General features: G+C 42.1%; 1 protein-coding gene across 2 annotated transcripts in view; it reads right to left on the reverse strand.

The window, feature by feature from the left end:
- PGBD5 (piggyBac transposable element derived 5) overlaps positions 1–17408 on the reverse strand; it is a 69079-nt gene that overhangs the window by 23451 nt on the left and 28220 nt on the right. For both annotated transcript variants that reach the window (XM_021391911.1, XM_021391910.1), the window contains exons 2-3: positions 13883–14310; positions 5456–5590 (exon numbers count right to left, since the gene is read on the reverse strand). In XM_021391911.1, the coding sequence (XP_021247586.1) occupies positions 5456–5590; positions 13883–14310 (563 nt within the window). The remainder of the gene's footprint in view (positions 1–5455; positions 5591–13882; positions 14311–17408) is intronic.

Raw genomic sequence — 17408 nt, forward strand, 5'->3', positions numbered from 1 at the left:
TTCCTGCCTATGTTTCCCTAAGAAGCCAGACTTCCAACTACTGTTGCTAAACAAGGCCATTTTTGCTACTTTCCATGCTGCTCTTCTCCTTCTCGGTATGAAAACACTGCCAATTTCCACAAACTCTTTCTTTTTGAGCTGCAACAGTTTCCTTAGGAACAGTGAACCCTCTCTCCCCTCCAATCATTTTCTACTCTGTGTATTTGTGTGGCTACCTTCTTATCCATAGCCACTTCATTGGGCTGTTAGCTGAGTCCATGACTAGGGCCTCACTCTGGTGAGGCACAGTGACACAACTTTAGCTCAGTTTTTCTGAGAAAATTTGTGCTGAGCTGTGAGAAGGCCAAGTTATATAAGTGAGAATGTATTTATGTGATGCAAGGTAAGTAAAAACCACCTAACATCTTGTAATTGTTAAGGGGATAATATTTAGTATCTCAAGGATAAAATACTTACTTAAAAAGCATAAAATCTTAAGAAAAAACAGAAGATGGTAATTCAGTCCCACTAAGGACCAAACTCATTTCCAAGGAGCGAAAAGACTGATGGCAGTAGATTCAATGGGAACTGTCTGTTAGTGCCAAGCAGCACGTCAGCTTTAGCTGCCTACAGCCTGTATTAGCCAGCAAATAATGCTGCACACATCCTGCCTGCAGATTCTGGGCAACTGAAAGGTACTCAAACAAAAGTGATGAGCCGAGGGCGGCTTACAGCTCCATCTTGTACTTAGATGTTGAACATGCAAGGGGAGAGATTATCTTTTTGATCTGCCTACAGCACCTAGCACTTGGGGTGGGATGTGTGAGGGAAGTTCCTGTGGCAATACTATTAACTGAAGGAGTGAAGCAGCCCCATAGCTTTCATCGTCCTTTCTCAGGCAGAGTTGCAGTGAGAACAGCTGCAGAAAGAATTCTACAGTGCTGATCTGCTTGTCGTGAACAGCATCGTTAAATTCCCAAACACTACAGACTGGAACTAAATAATAACATTTCTTCCCAGCTGAAAACTGCCACTGTGACGACAGGCCAGCTCTGGGAAGGATCTTTGCATTAGGTCACATTTAAATGTTTGTTTTTCCCATTCATATAGAAAGACAGTAAGCTTTTGAACTCTACAGAAACAAATGGGGCTGGCCCGCCGCACATCTGCAAAACTACCTCCCTGCATAACACTGGAGAGCAAGAGGATTAGAGACTTTTAATTGAGATCTGAGATTCTCAGATGCTGACAACACAGAATCACATGCATTAAAAAGACAGAGCCTGGTGGGAGCCAGAGGGAGAAAGCAGATAGGATTTTCCAGCCAAGAGTGACTGGCAAATGAAGGCGATCAGATTTCCTGGGATTCCCTCCCAGACAAAGCTTGACCTTGAGAACCTGTTCAAAGCAGCCGCTACATCTGTGCACTTCAGATGCAACTATTTCAGCAACAGAGAAATTATCAGGGCACTGTTTAAAGAAACCCCTTGGCTCAGGCTAATCTCTAAACAGAACTTAAATAGGCTGAAACACCAACATTTCTGAGCAGCTTTGCTAAACAAACGCACAGATGGCTAACTCTCCCACAATTCTGACCTTGAGAACCGCATTAATCCCAGGCATATTTCTCTTCCCTTCTCCCTCTCAAAAGGAAATGGGTAAAAACAGTATAGCTTAACAGAGACTGAATTCACTTATGTGATGCGTTGCAAAATCATAAATTCTTTGGGGCACCTTCTCAGTTTCCCTAAATTCTGGGAGTTCTTACTCTGTGAAATCAGCAGGGCTATGAAATACTCAAGCTAACTGTACTCACCCTATTTGGCATCAAGAATGAATGCACCCAATCCAGTGTGCACTCGTTAAATACCACAATGCATGGCTGTGCTTGAGCTGCAGAGACGTACACAATTCTTCTTCTGAATCCATTCTGACTCATCCTTTCTTTGGGATGAGCAGAAGAAGGCGGACACTTAAGTTCAGTCCCAGTACAAGGTTCTAAAGAACTTCAAAAATCTGAGAGAGATGCTTCACAGGGATATTAGTGAAAATGAAATGCATTACTTCTGGAACTTTCTGCCAGCAAATAGAACTAAGTGTGGAACCTGTAGAGTTGAGGCAGAAGGGGGTGTGGGAAAGGAAGATTGCCCAGAATAGCCTCAGAGAACAATTTTCATCATAAGGAACAAGAAAGATATACACATCCAAAAAGTCATCTCTTCTCACCTTTTCTCACAATATCATAGTTTTCTAAGCAAATGATTAGGTTGATGAGTTAATTCCATTACCGCCTATCATAGAGATTAATATTACCCAACCAACCCTTTGCCATGCTCTCTACTGTCTATATATTGCCTTCATTTTGTTGACTGATGATGCTCTAAGCTGGGGACTGCTTTTTGGGTTAACCTTGTGCCATGGGCCTGTGATACTGGACAAGGTTGTATAGGAATATTTCATCCTGCCTGGCTCTATGGTGCTCTGTGCAAGGCACCAGCCGTTAATGCTTCCTTCTCCTTCTACGAGACAACCAGCAAATACTTGTGTTTTTTTCTTACGTGCCACACACAAGCAGGAATTGGATATTAGGGAAAATTTCTTCTCAGAAAGAATAGTGGGACACTGGAACAGGCTGCCCAGGGAGGTGATGGAGTCACCGTCTCTGGAGGTGTTCAAGAACCGTGTGGATGTGGCACTGGGGGACATGGTTCGTGCGCATGGTGGGGAATGGGTTCACAGACGGACTTGATCTTAGTGGTCCTTTCCAACCTTAATAATTCTATGAGTCTAGGAAAGAGAAAACATGATGTGTCAGCACAAAATAACTAACCCTGAATATCTGGGAACTCTCATCAGTTTTTGATAAGCTCTACTGCTATATATAAAAAAAAGAGAGATCTACCAATCATATTTATGCATGTCTTTTACAAACAAGTGCTCCAGACTTCTTGAGAGAAGAAGAAAATCTGACACATTCACAGTTTTGATTTAAAGATGAAGACTTACTCAGCAAATACTCTAAAAAGGAAACACTTCTTAGCTACTGCAGACATTTAAGTTGGAACTGAGGTATTAAAATATTGGTTTGAACAGTATCTTAGTGGTAATGTAGGGAAAGAAAATGAGTTGATCCTTCAATATATATGCTTATATTTGGATCTATCATCTGAGTTGTCCTGAAAAACAAAACACAAGTGCTACCGCTACCAAGTGTAGCATTCTCAAGAGAGAATGAGTAGCCTAAGTACATGCCTTCAAAGCAGTGATACCAATTTTATGTTAAGGAAAACAAACTAACCCTTTACACAGTATGAAAATCAGATTGCTGGGAAAACAGGATGTTCCTAAATTGAGGTTATCATCATCAGACTAATCACTTATGTTTAGAGGACCTTGGTCAGGAGTGTCACGAACCTCTTGAGATTGCTTCCATCCCCAAGAAACAGTCATACACTGTTCAGCTCCCTCTTCTGCCAGGGCTGCCTCAGCTTTTCATGCTATGCATTTTTCGGACTTCTGAAAAACTGAGTTAGCTTGATTTATAAAGTGTTTAGTGTTATATTTTATCCCAAATAACATGACCCCTGATGTCACTCTGCAGAAAGGATGAGGGGAGAACTTCATCCAGAGTGTGAAAAAATTTCTACATATTTCCAAGTAGGTGCAACTTTTTTTGACAGCAGACAGGTGACAGACCAGTCAGTCCTTAAACACTGGATTATCTTCTTGATTAGATCAATTCTCTCAATGTTAAACACGTAAAAAGCTCTTTTTAACACAGCAACTAAACCAAACCACCACCAAACAATTGCTTTAGATACCTTATGATCCTTTGTAATAGCGACATGTAACTGAACACAGCATTTCAAGCGTACACTAGTTGAAGATCTCCCTCCTCTTCAGACTAGATATTTCCATTTTAGTATGAATGTTCATGTTCCTGTATATTCTTTTTCATGCTTCTCTAAGGTCTCCTTCACCCGATCATTTTATCACTGTGATAATCAGAGCCAAATCATGGAATGAAAATAGAAGGCTGTTAAGAAAATCCTGGACGTCATTTGGATGCAAGTGAAGCGTAAGTATCTATTTCATTAATGGAGCAAGAGGATAAGGGTGGTGCTGAGCATCTACTCTGTTTCAATGACATTTCATTACTTTACTCTCTCAAAGGACCCGAAGGGAGATGCAACGTAATTACAGCTCAGCATCTGAAATCTCTGGCACATCTGAAGACTTACTTCTTTGGCGGTGATTGGCTGCGGAAAACATGGCAAGAGAGATCAGCAAACTGTGCTCACTGTACAGCAACTGCTTTCACCATTACACTTCAGAGTGATAAGGGGACAGGGTGTCTGGGACAGGTGTAGTTCACCTTGGAGATTAAGGACAATACCTCTGTAGAGCAAATGACTTTCAAAAAAACTTGAGAGTGGAAATTTCCAAGGATCCTTCACAGCATCAATCCATTTTGTGTCAGACAAAACAACTGTTTTAAAACCTGGACAGAAGATGTATGATCCTCACTTTTCTCCTGCGGTGAAGAGCATTGCTGGAAATGCAAACATCTGTTCCCAGATAGACTTCCCTTACATTGCTACTCAAATGGTTGTAGCGATTCACAGGTCAGTGTGAATGTTCAACTACAGCAAATCCACAGGCTTTACAGCTCTGACATGCATTCAAGCCTGAGCAGTCCATGTGCAAGTTCAACTGGCACCTCAGCATAGCTGCTCTGGAGCATGCAGGACATCAGAAGCTCTTGGGAAAAAAGAAATAGTAGAAACTACCTACCCCCTCACCTCTAGGTATAAAAATAAGGGGGCAGATTCTGAAAAGTACTCAAAAACACACCAGCAATTGGGGAATCTAAGAATTTGAAAAGTAGTCCCCAGTGCTTTGCAACACTAAATACAAATCCCTTACCACATCTCCCACTGAAACTCATATCTCATCTTGAGGTCGTATCTGATTTGATATCTTTGGTAGAGAAGTAGAGGTGTGAAAAGAGATGTAAAAGAAACCCTGTAAATAAGTTTATCATGGAAAAACAGACATCTTTATACCATCTCGACTTAGTCTATTGGACATGGCTGGCTATCAGAGACAGCGTTACACTTTGAGAAATAAGTTGGCCCATTAAAAAGGACAAGTGTCAGAGTACCTAGACCTTTCAATAAACTTAGGATGTACAAACAGACCCTTTAGCTCTGTTTCAGTTTAATTAGCTCAGCTGGCAGTCAGTCAGACCGTGTTACAGACAGGAATCCTCAGTTAAATCATCAAGCAATCAGAGCATCAGGAACTTGTCGTCAACCTCCTTGGGATCAAGTATCTGGGAACAAGAAGCCTTCCTGCACTCTGACTGTAGCCCATGGCATGGCTATGGTCAGATGCATCTGTTACCACTGATCTTGCAGTGCATTTGAGGACCAGCTAGGAACAGAATCAAGACATTTGAAGAGGTGAAACCCACCTGGCAAATGAAGCCAGTGGATGAGCACTGCCGAACCCAGAGGCTGAATTTCCTCTTTTTCCTCTTGCGCAGCTCCCTCTCTGTGCATGTGGCAATGAAAACAGGATCCTCATCAATCAGGGGCTCATGTAGAACCTGCAATTAGACAGAAAAGAAGGTAAAAAAAGAAAACAGAAGGGTTCATGATTACTGAAAAGAAATAGTACTTTGAAGTCTTCCAAGGAAATACAATCCTTGCCTTATGCTTGTGCACATCATTTCATAAAAAAGGAGCAAAACTGCTTTATTTCAGGGCTGCTACTCAACCAAAGAAAGCAAAGCCTGGCCAAGCACACTTCTATGTGTGGCTACTCTACGTATGGTTTGCAAAGGCACCAAGGCATGGCTCTCTGCTTCTCACCATGAGATACAGTTTAACATCCCTCTAAAATGTGGCCCTCCACCACTATCAGCTATACACTCCAAAATGAGACAGTGTTGAGGTTTGTTGGGGAACTGTTAGTGGCATGCTTCTCCAAGGTTCATCATCAACTTCATCTCATTTGTCAGAACGCATTCCACCCAAACACCCCCTACAATTTATTGTAAGATACTCTCTTTGGTTACAGCAAACGGAAAACACACACCAAAGAATGAGAGAAGTGAAGGGAGAGAAAGGTATCTGCTGCCACTTGTGGAGGTGGTGAAGACATAAAAAATATTTTTCCTGGTGGCAGCAGCTTCAGGGAAGGCTCTCTTGCCTCAGGAGCTGAAACATTTGACAAAAGGAGATGGAAACATAAAAGACTAGAGAGAGGAATAGAAAAAGACAAGATAGACTGGAGGAAGTAATGAAAAGCTGTTAAAGTGAAGCAATTTTTGCATTCTGCATCCCTCTTGCTTATAGCTTTTTGCTACATTTCTTGCCATTAATCCTGTGCCAAAGTGATTAGTTTTTGTGCTACAGAGCCCACCTATAGAAAAGCACTGTTACTTCCCCGCAGCTCAAGGGTAGCTACATACACATTCCTGACTGTGCGATGTGTGAATTGCCTAGCAAGGCAATTCTGAGACATGCTCTGAAGCTGCTGAAAGGTCTCAGCCGAGGAAAGCGAGTTTCTTCTGACCAAACTTGGACAACTGTATCTAAGTCACAGCAAGGCAATGGAGGCCCCCCACCTAGTAGATGAGGGGAAAGCATCCCAGAAGAACATAATTTGTATTATCTCAAAGATTTATGTAAAATGAGTCAGATAGGTAATGGTCATCTTTGTGTTACGGCCAATGGAGCCCACTTTTTCTAGTACCCACCACCCCATGGAGTGGGGATACAAGTCTTGGATACAAACATCCACAAGGCAGAGGCTGTCACCCTTAGATGGACCCTTTCCGTTTGTGCACGTGTTACTTTTGTGCACATCTGCGTGCATCTGGTGGTGAAAATGAGCAGAATGCCGCATTAAATCTGGAAGCTGTGTGGAAGAGATGTGGTAGGTAAGTAGTTAAGCACCACTGATGAGCAGCTGCTGCCCTTCTGAATGCAAGATGCTTGTTGAACATTACTCTGGCAGCCCAAAATAGGCATCTGAGCTCTCTCTGCGCAGCGGTGGCACACTTTCATTTATATGTACTCCACTTCTTAACAGCTCATAAAACATTCACAGGACCATCTGAAATCACTCTTGTGAAATGTTCAAATTGTACACCAAAATACAGATGCAAGCAAGGAGTGTCGCACAGAGATATTTGTTCTTAAAGCTGTAGCTGACCCATTTCTTCATTGGAACAAAATCCCATCCCTCTCTTGAGATCCACAAGAAGTACTGCTCCTTCTTCCTGAATGCTACCTGGGATGTTTCACGCTTTCACCTCAAGGAATTCTGACAGTGCTTTGCAAATGTTATCCATGCCCTTATTCCTTTTTTTTTTTTGGCTGTCTCTTCTGCACAGAGAGGAGGTCCACATACATTGGGATGGGGTTGGATACACTGGTAGAAATTTGTCAGCTTCTGGAAAGCCCCTCTTACCTGCCAGGTCTGTGGTTCAACTGCTGTAACATCCCCTTCTGTAGGATGGCGAGCAGCAGAAAGAACAGGCTGCTTAAGGGTCATTTGAAGATATTTTGCATCCTCTGCCATAAGCTTGGCTCACTCCTCTGCATGACAGCATCGGTTTTCCTCACAGAACTCTACTGCATCCTGCTTACACCCTTTGCCCTCTTTCTACCTTCCAATGCAGAGTAAGATGTGTCAGCCCTAAATGTAGGAAGTAAATCTGAATTCTGAAAACATCTCCCCATGCTTCCCTTATCCATTTCCATGCTCAGACCAGCCTTCCTCTAGGTCCCAGAGATTCCCCTCCTTCCTGCAATCCAACATTTTAAGTCACTCCTGTTTCTCCAAAAGATGAAAGCTCTACAGAAGTTCCTACTGAATATCTGGGAGAAGGGACAACAAATGGAAACAGGGTAGGGCAGGAATTGTTCTTGCTGAAACGAGGGAATATGGACAAGCAGGGAAATTGAAATGGCAATCCTAGGGCTTGTGTTTCTTCCTTCTCCCAGAGAGAGTGGGGAGACAAGCGTTGCTACTCCGATGTGCAAACACTGCTTTGGTAGCTGTAAAGGACTCTGCAAGCAGAGTGCTGCATGTGTTGTGCCTGCTACTGGGACAGCTGATTCTCATCTCTCTTTCAATGGAGGCAGTTTGTTGCTTCTGGCACTGGAATATTTTCCATGTGAGAAAAGTTATTTCTGTTGCCCCTGGTCAACTCTATTAGTTTATCTTCCCCACTCCAACTCAAATCATGTTTTTGCCAGATCTCCATGCAAAGTGGTATTTCCTCCTTCCCTTTCCACATTCTTGCTGTCCCTGCAATGCCCACTTGTCCAAAAGCAGGCTTACTGGCCCCATGACATATTCTTTCCTGCTTCTCATCTTCCTAGATAAAAATCTACTTTCATGCTTAATTGACTCCCACACACATTCCTTTTCATCATCTTTGACTCACTCTCCGAGCTCTACCGTCTTCCTACTCTGACCTCTATTGATGCAAGACGCCTTGTGGATTTCTTCACAGAAATCTCCCCCATTTTCTTCTCTCAAATCCCATTTTGTTAAGGAGCTTCTCATCTGGCTGTTTCACTCCCTCTCAGCTATCCCACTTTTATTATTCTGTTTTTAGCCATCTTCATCATTGCCAGATCTTCTTGTTAAGATTTCACTCTTCATTTTCCCCTCCATAAATAAAAGCACTCCAAATGTTGGAGTCCCATCTTAGTCTTGTCTCTCCAGTAATTTTACTCTATCTCATAAAGTCTTTCATTCACTGAACAGAACAGCTAGTCACTGCCCAAAGGGCAAGTCTTCCTTCTCCATTTTAGATCATGTCTAAAGTTCCTTCCACTCTGCAGTGCTGCTCACCACAGCCCAAACAGCCTGTAGTCAAAGAGCCACTAACTCTACTGTTGTCAGACTTGTTGGACTCTCACTGCCTTGGGTATGTTCTTTATAGGTCATCTTCCCTAATCTCCGTAGCCATCCCTACCACAGGCTGTCTCTTCCATCTGTCCCCTGGAGGAACTGCCTCAGCCTGCCTTGTCTCTGGCTTTTGGTGGGTACCATCCAGCTGCGAACAGAGTGCCCTGGGGAACTGCACCAGTATATACAGATTCAGCTACTGCTTCTGCATCAGTACCTTGCATTTCTGCTTCTTTGCTCTAGAGCTCCTCCCATCTAAACTAAATCCTCTGCTAGCATCTGACATCTCTGCTTGGATATCTGTCAGTTCTAGTTTTGTAACGCTACATTTGAGATCATCTCCTTCCCCTTAAGATAACCCCTTGCCATCTCCTTTTTTGGTCTTTGCAGCCATCCCCCTTCTCCTGCTGTAGATCTTGCTGGCCCGTGCATTTGAATGCCAGTCTTTACCTCCAGCTCCTTGCAAGATGCTCTGAGTTACGCAGTGCCTCCATTTTTTCCATGCTTTCTTAGTAAAAGTTCTAAAATACACAGTTTTTTCAACCCACCCACTCTGTACAAGGTCAGAGCCATCCTGCAACAGTTTGTCCTCAACATAAGGCAATCTTGCTCTAGTGATTCCTGCTGGGAAGTCATTCTGCTAGGCCATCACACTAGGCAATATCTCCTCTGTATTTCTCTCCGATGGCACTCCTTCTCCAGTATAACAGACTCATTCACTTTCCAAGTCCTGTTCAACCTTTCCATATTTTACCGATCTTCTTTGCTCAAAGGTTAACTGCCACCTCCAGTGGAGCCATAATTTCAAGCTCCTCTCAAGATCTTCTGCCTGTTTGCTCAGTCTTCAACTGACTTTCTTAAAATAAATAAATAAAAATCACTTCTTAAAGCATTCCACTGCCAGGAGGTCATTTAAAAAATAGCTACAAAGCTTCATCAGTTTCTGCTGTCAAACTCTTCCTAAATTCTGGCTTCACCAGAGAATCAACTGGTCAAGATCTACATCAGAAGTTTACCTTGCTATTTAATATTCTAATTGTGACTTTGCCTGTTTTTGTCTTGCTCCATGTCTTGGCCGACATCATCTAAACACTTAGGGCCTCTGTGTTATGCACACAGAACCCCTAAAACAGAGCAGTCCTGATCTGCAACCAGGATCTTTAGGCACAAAGGATCTTTTTTTAAATGGGGAAACTGAGACATAGACATGTCACTGCAGCCTTCCAGTACTTGAGGAGAGCTTACAAGCAGGAGGGGGACTGACTTTTTATATGGTCTGATAGCAATGAGACAAGGGGGAATGGCATTAAATGAAAACAGAATAGATTTAGGTTGGACGTTAGGAAGGAATTATTTACTCAAGTTAGTGGTGAGGCACTGGAACAGGTTGCCTAGAGAGGTTGTGGATGCTTCTTCTCTGGAGGCATTCAAGGCTGAGTTGGATGGGACCTTTAATGTCCCTTCCAATCTAAGCCATTCAATGATTCTTTGACTTGAACAAAATCTTTTAATTCAGAAATACCAAGGACCAAATAATATTTAATCATGTGGACACAAAGTAGCTACAATTTAATCAGCCTGTTTTAACTTCCCTATGTTTTCAGAGAAACTGCTGTCTAATGCTGTGAACTGCTTTGGAAGAACTACGATACCACCACGAGTGAAAATCAACAAGCCTGTTAGTAACTAGCCAAATTAGAGTGGCACTGCCTCTGGAGCATGGGGTTAGAGATATGTCTGTTTTTGCCAGAGAGCTCATTGCTTCCTGGAGTAAGGACTTAAGTCAGCTGCACGAATGTGCTTAACTCCTCCCAGCTGATGTTTCACTGGGCAGATGCAGAAATGTCTGGTTCCAAGACGCCAAGGAGAGAGAAAAGGAAAGTGCGCAGAGTTGTGCTCCCAGCCTCTCACACACTGGTCAGGAGACAGCAGTCTTGTCTAGCCACATCCCGCTGACAAGCATATAAATACTCAGCAGGCACAGAGCAGTGATTTTATTTTTCCAAGCTCCTCTGCTTTCTGAAATTCAGTCTATACCCTTGGTAGATGAGTACCCTTGAATTTGTTGCAGTATACTTTCTGAGCTCACTCAGGGCATCTTCTCTGTTCTCAGGCTCTCACTTGCAGGTAGTAGCCTAGCTACAAAGCTACACAGACCCAAGCAGCAAAGAGATGATACCAATTCCAGGAACTGAACTAACTCCACTTCTTGTTCAGGTACAGGCAGCAGTGATTTATACGTAAATTGTCAGGGAGGGAGAGGATGCACAGATTATTACCATCATTCCTATACAATCTAGGTCAGAACACTATTTCTTTTATTTCCGAAATTGAAGCTTGCACTGCTGATACACAATTAAAATGTTCTGGACTTTCAGTGCCTTTGTAGGCTAGAAAGTAATCATTTCCTTCTGTTTGCTCAGTATATTTAGCAAAATAATTATAACTCACTAGATGTTTTTCTTTGTTTTGGTATATTGGCATAGCTCTCTCTCTCCTCTCAGTTTCCTTTCATAAAAAGCTCAGCGTCATTTTTGCATGCACATTTTTGGAGGGCTTGCACATGAGAAAAAAAACCTAAATATTTTCTGAGATAGAAACTCAATTTTAAGAGTCTTTTCTAGCTCTCCAAATGAAAAGATGAAAGCTACAGAAGAAATAACAATGAAGGTGGATGCCACACTGCCTGCCTGGCACCAAGACTGCCAGTGATGTCCACAGGAGTGTGTGGCATCCTCCCAACCCACGTTGCCAGCAGAAGAAAGAGAGTAACAAGACTATCCAGAAGCCCAAACAGCCTCAGTGCATTCAACAGCAAGGAGCCCAAGTCATTCCTCTGCTTGATTACACTTCACTAGCCTAAAGCTTGAGCATTTATTGCAGCTCTGGCATAAACCATCTGGATACCAAAAGTCTCATGTTTAAAACACAGGTGCCCCTTAAGCTACAAATGCATTTTGAACTTGGGATTCCATGTATTACTGACTACAGAAATCTGGGCACCACTTGCCAAAATGCTTTCAGAGGCAGCACACCCAAAAGCCCATCTGAATGGCCCTTCCTCTTGCATTTTCCCTTTGTTTCAGTGAAGCTGAGTTATTATTTCTAACCTCAGTGGGTCTGTCATTCTGGGATTGATTGTTACTGCAGTCTGCTAATCTGTACTCAGGATAATTTCCAGGGAGAGGCATTTCCTGCAGTTTTGAGCAGATGGGGTCCACATCTCTTGAGACAGGGAGTGCACAGCTCCTCCTGATGACACCCCAAAGGGCATCAGGAACGAGGCTCCTTCTGGGAAGAGGCCTGGAACATCCCCCAGGAGGCTACTGAAGCTACACCAGACTATTTTTAACAACAAATTCAAAACCTTTTTCTTTCTCTGAGTTATTTTTGAAGCAGTATTTTAGTGCTTTTTGTTCCGCTCAATACCACCAACACATGCTGTATAGAAATCAGTGACGTAAACCCTGAAAAGGGGGCACAGAAGAGGAAGGGAAGGAAGAGAATTGGACCGTCGCTTTTTCTTCCTTCTTTTTTTCTTAAAGTAGCACCTCCTTACCAAGCCTAATGCAAGCACACATTTTCCTCGTGGAAATGTAGAGGTTTTATCACTGCAAATAGGACTCTATAGATTTCATCATTTCAGTTCTCAAACCTTGTTTGGGAGAGGGGAAGGGCGAAGGGATATACATGCAAATCAAATTTTATCCTTTAATGGATTTGCACTCTCAGCATGTCCCACAGCACCATTATAAGCTGTTACAATTAGACACTGTGATCACATTTCTGAACCCTTTATCTTATGCCCATTGAAGTTAGTGGCCATAAGGATTAGATTTCATATCTTAATGAGAGTTTTGTCCCAACAATATCATGTCTCTAACTGCCTATTTTGTCTTAATGGAAATGCACCTTGCTAGCATGGCTTAGCAAAAACACTTCTGCTTCCTTTCTGAACATTTATTGCTTTTCAGGCAGCTGAGTTGTCCTGGATTACACAGATATGATTTTTATTTTCTGTAGAATAGAAAAAAAAACCTTTGATTACTCCCTGGTCACTCCTAATCTTATTTTTAGGCGTACATCCATTGGGACAGTGTATCTATGTCTCCATTTGTTTTATGCTGTGAACAACAGCCTGATGTTTCAACAGGAAGATGAGAAGAAAAGGAAGAAGATGCACCTAACAACATTTCCCAATAGCTATGTGAAATCAACGTATATTCTGAAAAAACAGATCTGATTGAGAAGTTATTTCAAGCAGCCACATATTTCACTTTTATTCCATTTTCTTTCCAGACTTTTAAATGAGATTATTTGTGGCAGAACAAAGTTTAGCCAAGTGTACGGTGAACATTAATAAGATTTTTTTTGCACCAAAAAAAGCCATTTTTCAACTGTATGCTGCAGACATCTACTAGCTTCATAAGTTTCTATATTTAGTTCCTCACACGGTTTGCCCAGTCTCCAGAGCAGTCTTCCTACAAAATGGCTTTCTGCTGTGCCCATATTAGTATCCAGAAATGAATATTCACTAGAGACCTGTTTACTTTATTTCTGGTAGTCTAGAAATATTTCCAGTTCACTGACACTTTGGTTGGAAACATACACAGCAATAAATTCTTCCATAGGAGCATCACTCATCATCAAAAAAACAGGACCAGCACAAGGCACAGGCAGCGCTGTTGAGGGCAGCTGACAACAGCAGTAAGCAAAGGCACCAATCCCCTGCTTATTTTCCCTTCATCAATCTGTTGGGAGGTAGCTGTACTGCTGCTGCTGCTTCCCAGGAGGGTCTGGACCATATGGCAAGCACCTACCACTGAGGTCAGGGATGGTCACTCCTAGCAGTTCCTAGGAGTGTGAATCCCTAGCTTTTTTCACAGGCAGCTGTGCCCTGCATTTTCAGACACAGCAAGACAACCCAGAGAATGCAGGTTATGTTCCCCACCAAGAAGTTAACTCTTACCTGGGCTTGTGAAGGTCTGAAAGCAGAGTCAAAGCCATTCTGCAGAGAGTCCAGGAAAGGCTGGATTTTGTAGAGTCCATGCGTTGTCTGGCTCGAGCGGAAGGCCACAATGTGGAAGTACTTCAGGATCTTCTCAAACCGTGATTGTGTCATGATAAGTGCAATGCTCTTGTTGCTGTAGAAGCCGCTGCTCCATATGCTGAGAACAGACTCACAGTGGTGGATGCTGGTTGATATCATATAGCCTAGGAAAGCTTTCATTTCTGTCAAGGTGACGTCAATCCAGGTATCATCACTACCAAATCTCTCTTGGTACTTCTTGGCATACATATTGGTTTGTACCACCATGTTCTTTAGTACGTTGTCAGGGACAAAGAGCTGAAAAAAGTCCATGGCACTGGCAGTCAAGGGCATTTTTCGTGTTGGACCTAGGACAAAAGCAGGAAGGGAAGGCAAGCTCACAAGGCATGTTCAACCAACATCAGCAATTTAAAGCAGGACTAACCAGAGTATTTGATAGGAATTACCATAGAGTGATCTGAATTAACTCCCTAGCCTCAGTTGTAATGGAAATGCACAGAGCTCAGTCATGACTACTTCAGGTCAATATGCTAGTTTGGATACCATAAGAAAATAAATCTGTGGAGGTGCAACCACAATAGTTGAAGCAATGGCTATTCAGACAGGACACTTGGAAAACAAGGCCAAAGTTATGGCACATCAGCTAATTTCTTTAGAAGCACATCCACTGACAGTTCTCAGGAATCTTCACACCTATATTCTTTGTCCTTCTCTATGTGGCTGTCTCACCATCCCATATCACATGGAATATTTTCAAACATTATAGTGCACTTCCTGGGTCATCTTCCTCACATAATGCAATGAGTTTTGTAGTCCCATGCTGTAATTACTCTGGCTTGTATATGATCTTTCACTTTTGCTGCAAGTTTCAAATATTTATTTTATTCCATAAGTAGTGGGGGTGGGAAGGAGACAGTAAGGGTTGGCAGCCCTGTAGCAGCATAACGAGGTTATACAGTCAGACACTAGATTACATTAAGCCGAATTAGGAACATCAAGCTTGCAACACCAGGGATGCAGACACCAATCCTTACAGCCCTCTCTCCTCTAATCCCTTCCATAAGTTAATTAAGCTCAATTTTAATAGTAGTGTTTTTTCATGCCCCACATTGGGAATGCTTGAGTCACCAGGTAAGGGCTACAGGGACAGGGACATTTCCTGTTCTCTTAAGAAAGCTGTGCCACTACCAAACACACAAAATCAATGCACCTGAGAGGGGCAAAACAGGCAAACCTAAGCACAGGGCAGTGCTAAGAGCAACTCTACATACCTGTGCAAAAGATAGGTGGGGCTTATGACCATGACATTAAGAGCTGGATTCAGTAAATACTGTGCCTTAGTTCAACTGACAGGCTCAGGACTGTCTGAACAGTATTCTTCCTGATCAAAAGCAGAAAGCACACACATAGATTCTCATCTGAAGTTCTACCAAATACAAAAGAGTTTTCCTTGTACTGCATGGCCCCTTGGGTTTCAGTGTCAGCTGAATCAGAGCAAGAGGTTTGCCATTCTGTCCTCTGGAGCTTCAAAGATTCACAAATGTGTTGATTAGGTCGCGTTCTTCTGTACACCTGTATCTCAGTTCACATTCTTAGTTACAGCAACAACTATGGGTTGCAGAAATATCGCATGGAACAGTACCACTTAGGAACCACGTAAACTATGTGGTTGAACTCGCTCTCAAAAGCTAATTAATGCCTTAATGTTTGGCTACAGGCTGGTGAACTCAAGCTACTAAAAGCAGAGAAGAAATGACACCAAAACATCAAAAAAGAAAACCTTCATGTGGAAGGGAATGAAAAAAAAGAAAGAAAGAAAAAAACAAAAACACAACAAAATGGATTTTTTTTCAAGTACAATGGGGAGAGAAACATATTTAAAGATTTCTTTCCAATTTTAATTTGCAAGATTGGGAAACTGGAAATGAAGTACTCCAGCTGAAAGCACAAGAGTAAAAGAAGGAAGTCAAGCACAGACAGAAGTACCAAAAAGTAACTTCATATACTATTAAATCTTCAGAAGCTGCACAAGTGTACCTTGAAAATTGATTATGGAAAATTGCCAGGTAGACCGGATAGGATGCTTCATTTTTTACCCAGCAGATCTGCTCCATCTGCACACAACATCTCCTATCTGCTCTCCTTCTGGAAATAAATGTGCAAGATTGGTAACCTACTTGCCTCGCAGAACCCACACAGCTCTAGAAGCAAGCTGAATCACCTTCTGACTCAATCATCACCCTGTTGACTAACTATAATTCTGAAAGCCATTGTATAATTTTATTGTCTTTAAAAAAAGCCTTTATTGTCAAAGCGAGAACATTCGATTCATAATTTACTGATATGCAATAAAGCAAGAGTGACATTGAGTTTCTATAGGGAGAAAACTGATTTTTTAACATGAATTGGGTTTTGCATAGCTAATAAGTACTCTAAAATAAATTATTTAAATATGATTCTCTAAGTTCACAAATATATCCCACAAACAAAGCAAACTGCGTAAGAAACCTAAATATTGCTTTTTAAGGACTTCTACATTGACTTAGAGTCATAGAATGGTTTGGGTTGGAAGGGACCCTGAAGATAATCTAGTTCCATCCCCCTGCTATAGGCAGGGATGCTTCAATGGCAGTTACTCAGAAAACACTGATAGAAAATAATCTCACAGGTTTATAATATATACACTGTTTACCTTTTAAAGCTTTATTCAGTCAAATAAAATAGTGGCTTTGAAAAGTCTTCATTTTCTTTTAATGAATGAGACTTTAGTAAACTAAAACAAAAATTCCACAGTAATTTTCAGAAATTCAGAATGAATATAAGATTAGGACCAAATACGAAATTTAGATTTTTCTTTCTTCCCTTCCTTTAAGTTGGTGTATTGAGAATATATTTGTCTTTTTTGGGTGGGGGGCAAGGGAGGAGGGGGCTTTAAAAATAAACCAGGATTTCCAATTCTACTTACATGGTCAGAACACAGAAGTGCTTTTGAGTTTCCAAACACGCTATGTGACCCAGTGGTCTGAGTATACTCAGGTAAGATCATCTCCAGCACTATGTCACATTTTGTGAACAGGGAAAGTAACACAACCTACCTCTGTTACAATACAACGTGTAAACGCACTTTCCTTCTTCCTTTTCACCTTGACTACCAGGAAAACCTTGCACATGCAATCAGCAGCAGTCACCTTGCAAGTCATCGCTGTCACGCGATCTCATTTTGACCAGATTGGTTCCATTTTCTGTTTTGCACTTAAAAGTCACATCTCTGCCAAAGCCAACCAGCAGGGAAATCACTATTTAAATCATCAGAACAGACTCTAAATGCATGGAGATGCTGAGCAGGGAATGCCATTTGTGATACAACCTGGAGGCACAACAGGAGTGGAGACTGGCGCCCTGCCTCAACTGTGCACTGCAGAGCCTTCCAGCTCAGCTCAGGGCA

This window comes from Numida meleagris, chromosome 3 (assembly GCF_002078875.1).
Source record: "Numida meleagris isolate 19003 breed g44 Domestic line chromosome 3, NumMel1.0, whole genome shotgun sequence".
NCBI classification, from domain to species: domain Eukaryota; kingdom Metazoa; phylum Chordata; class Aves; order Galliformes; family Numididae; genus Numida; species Numida meleagris.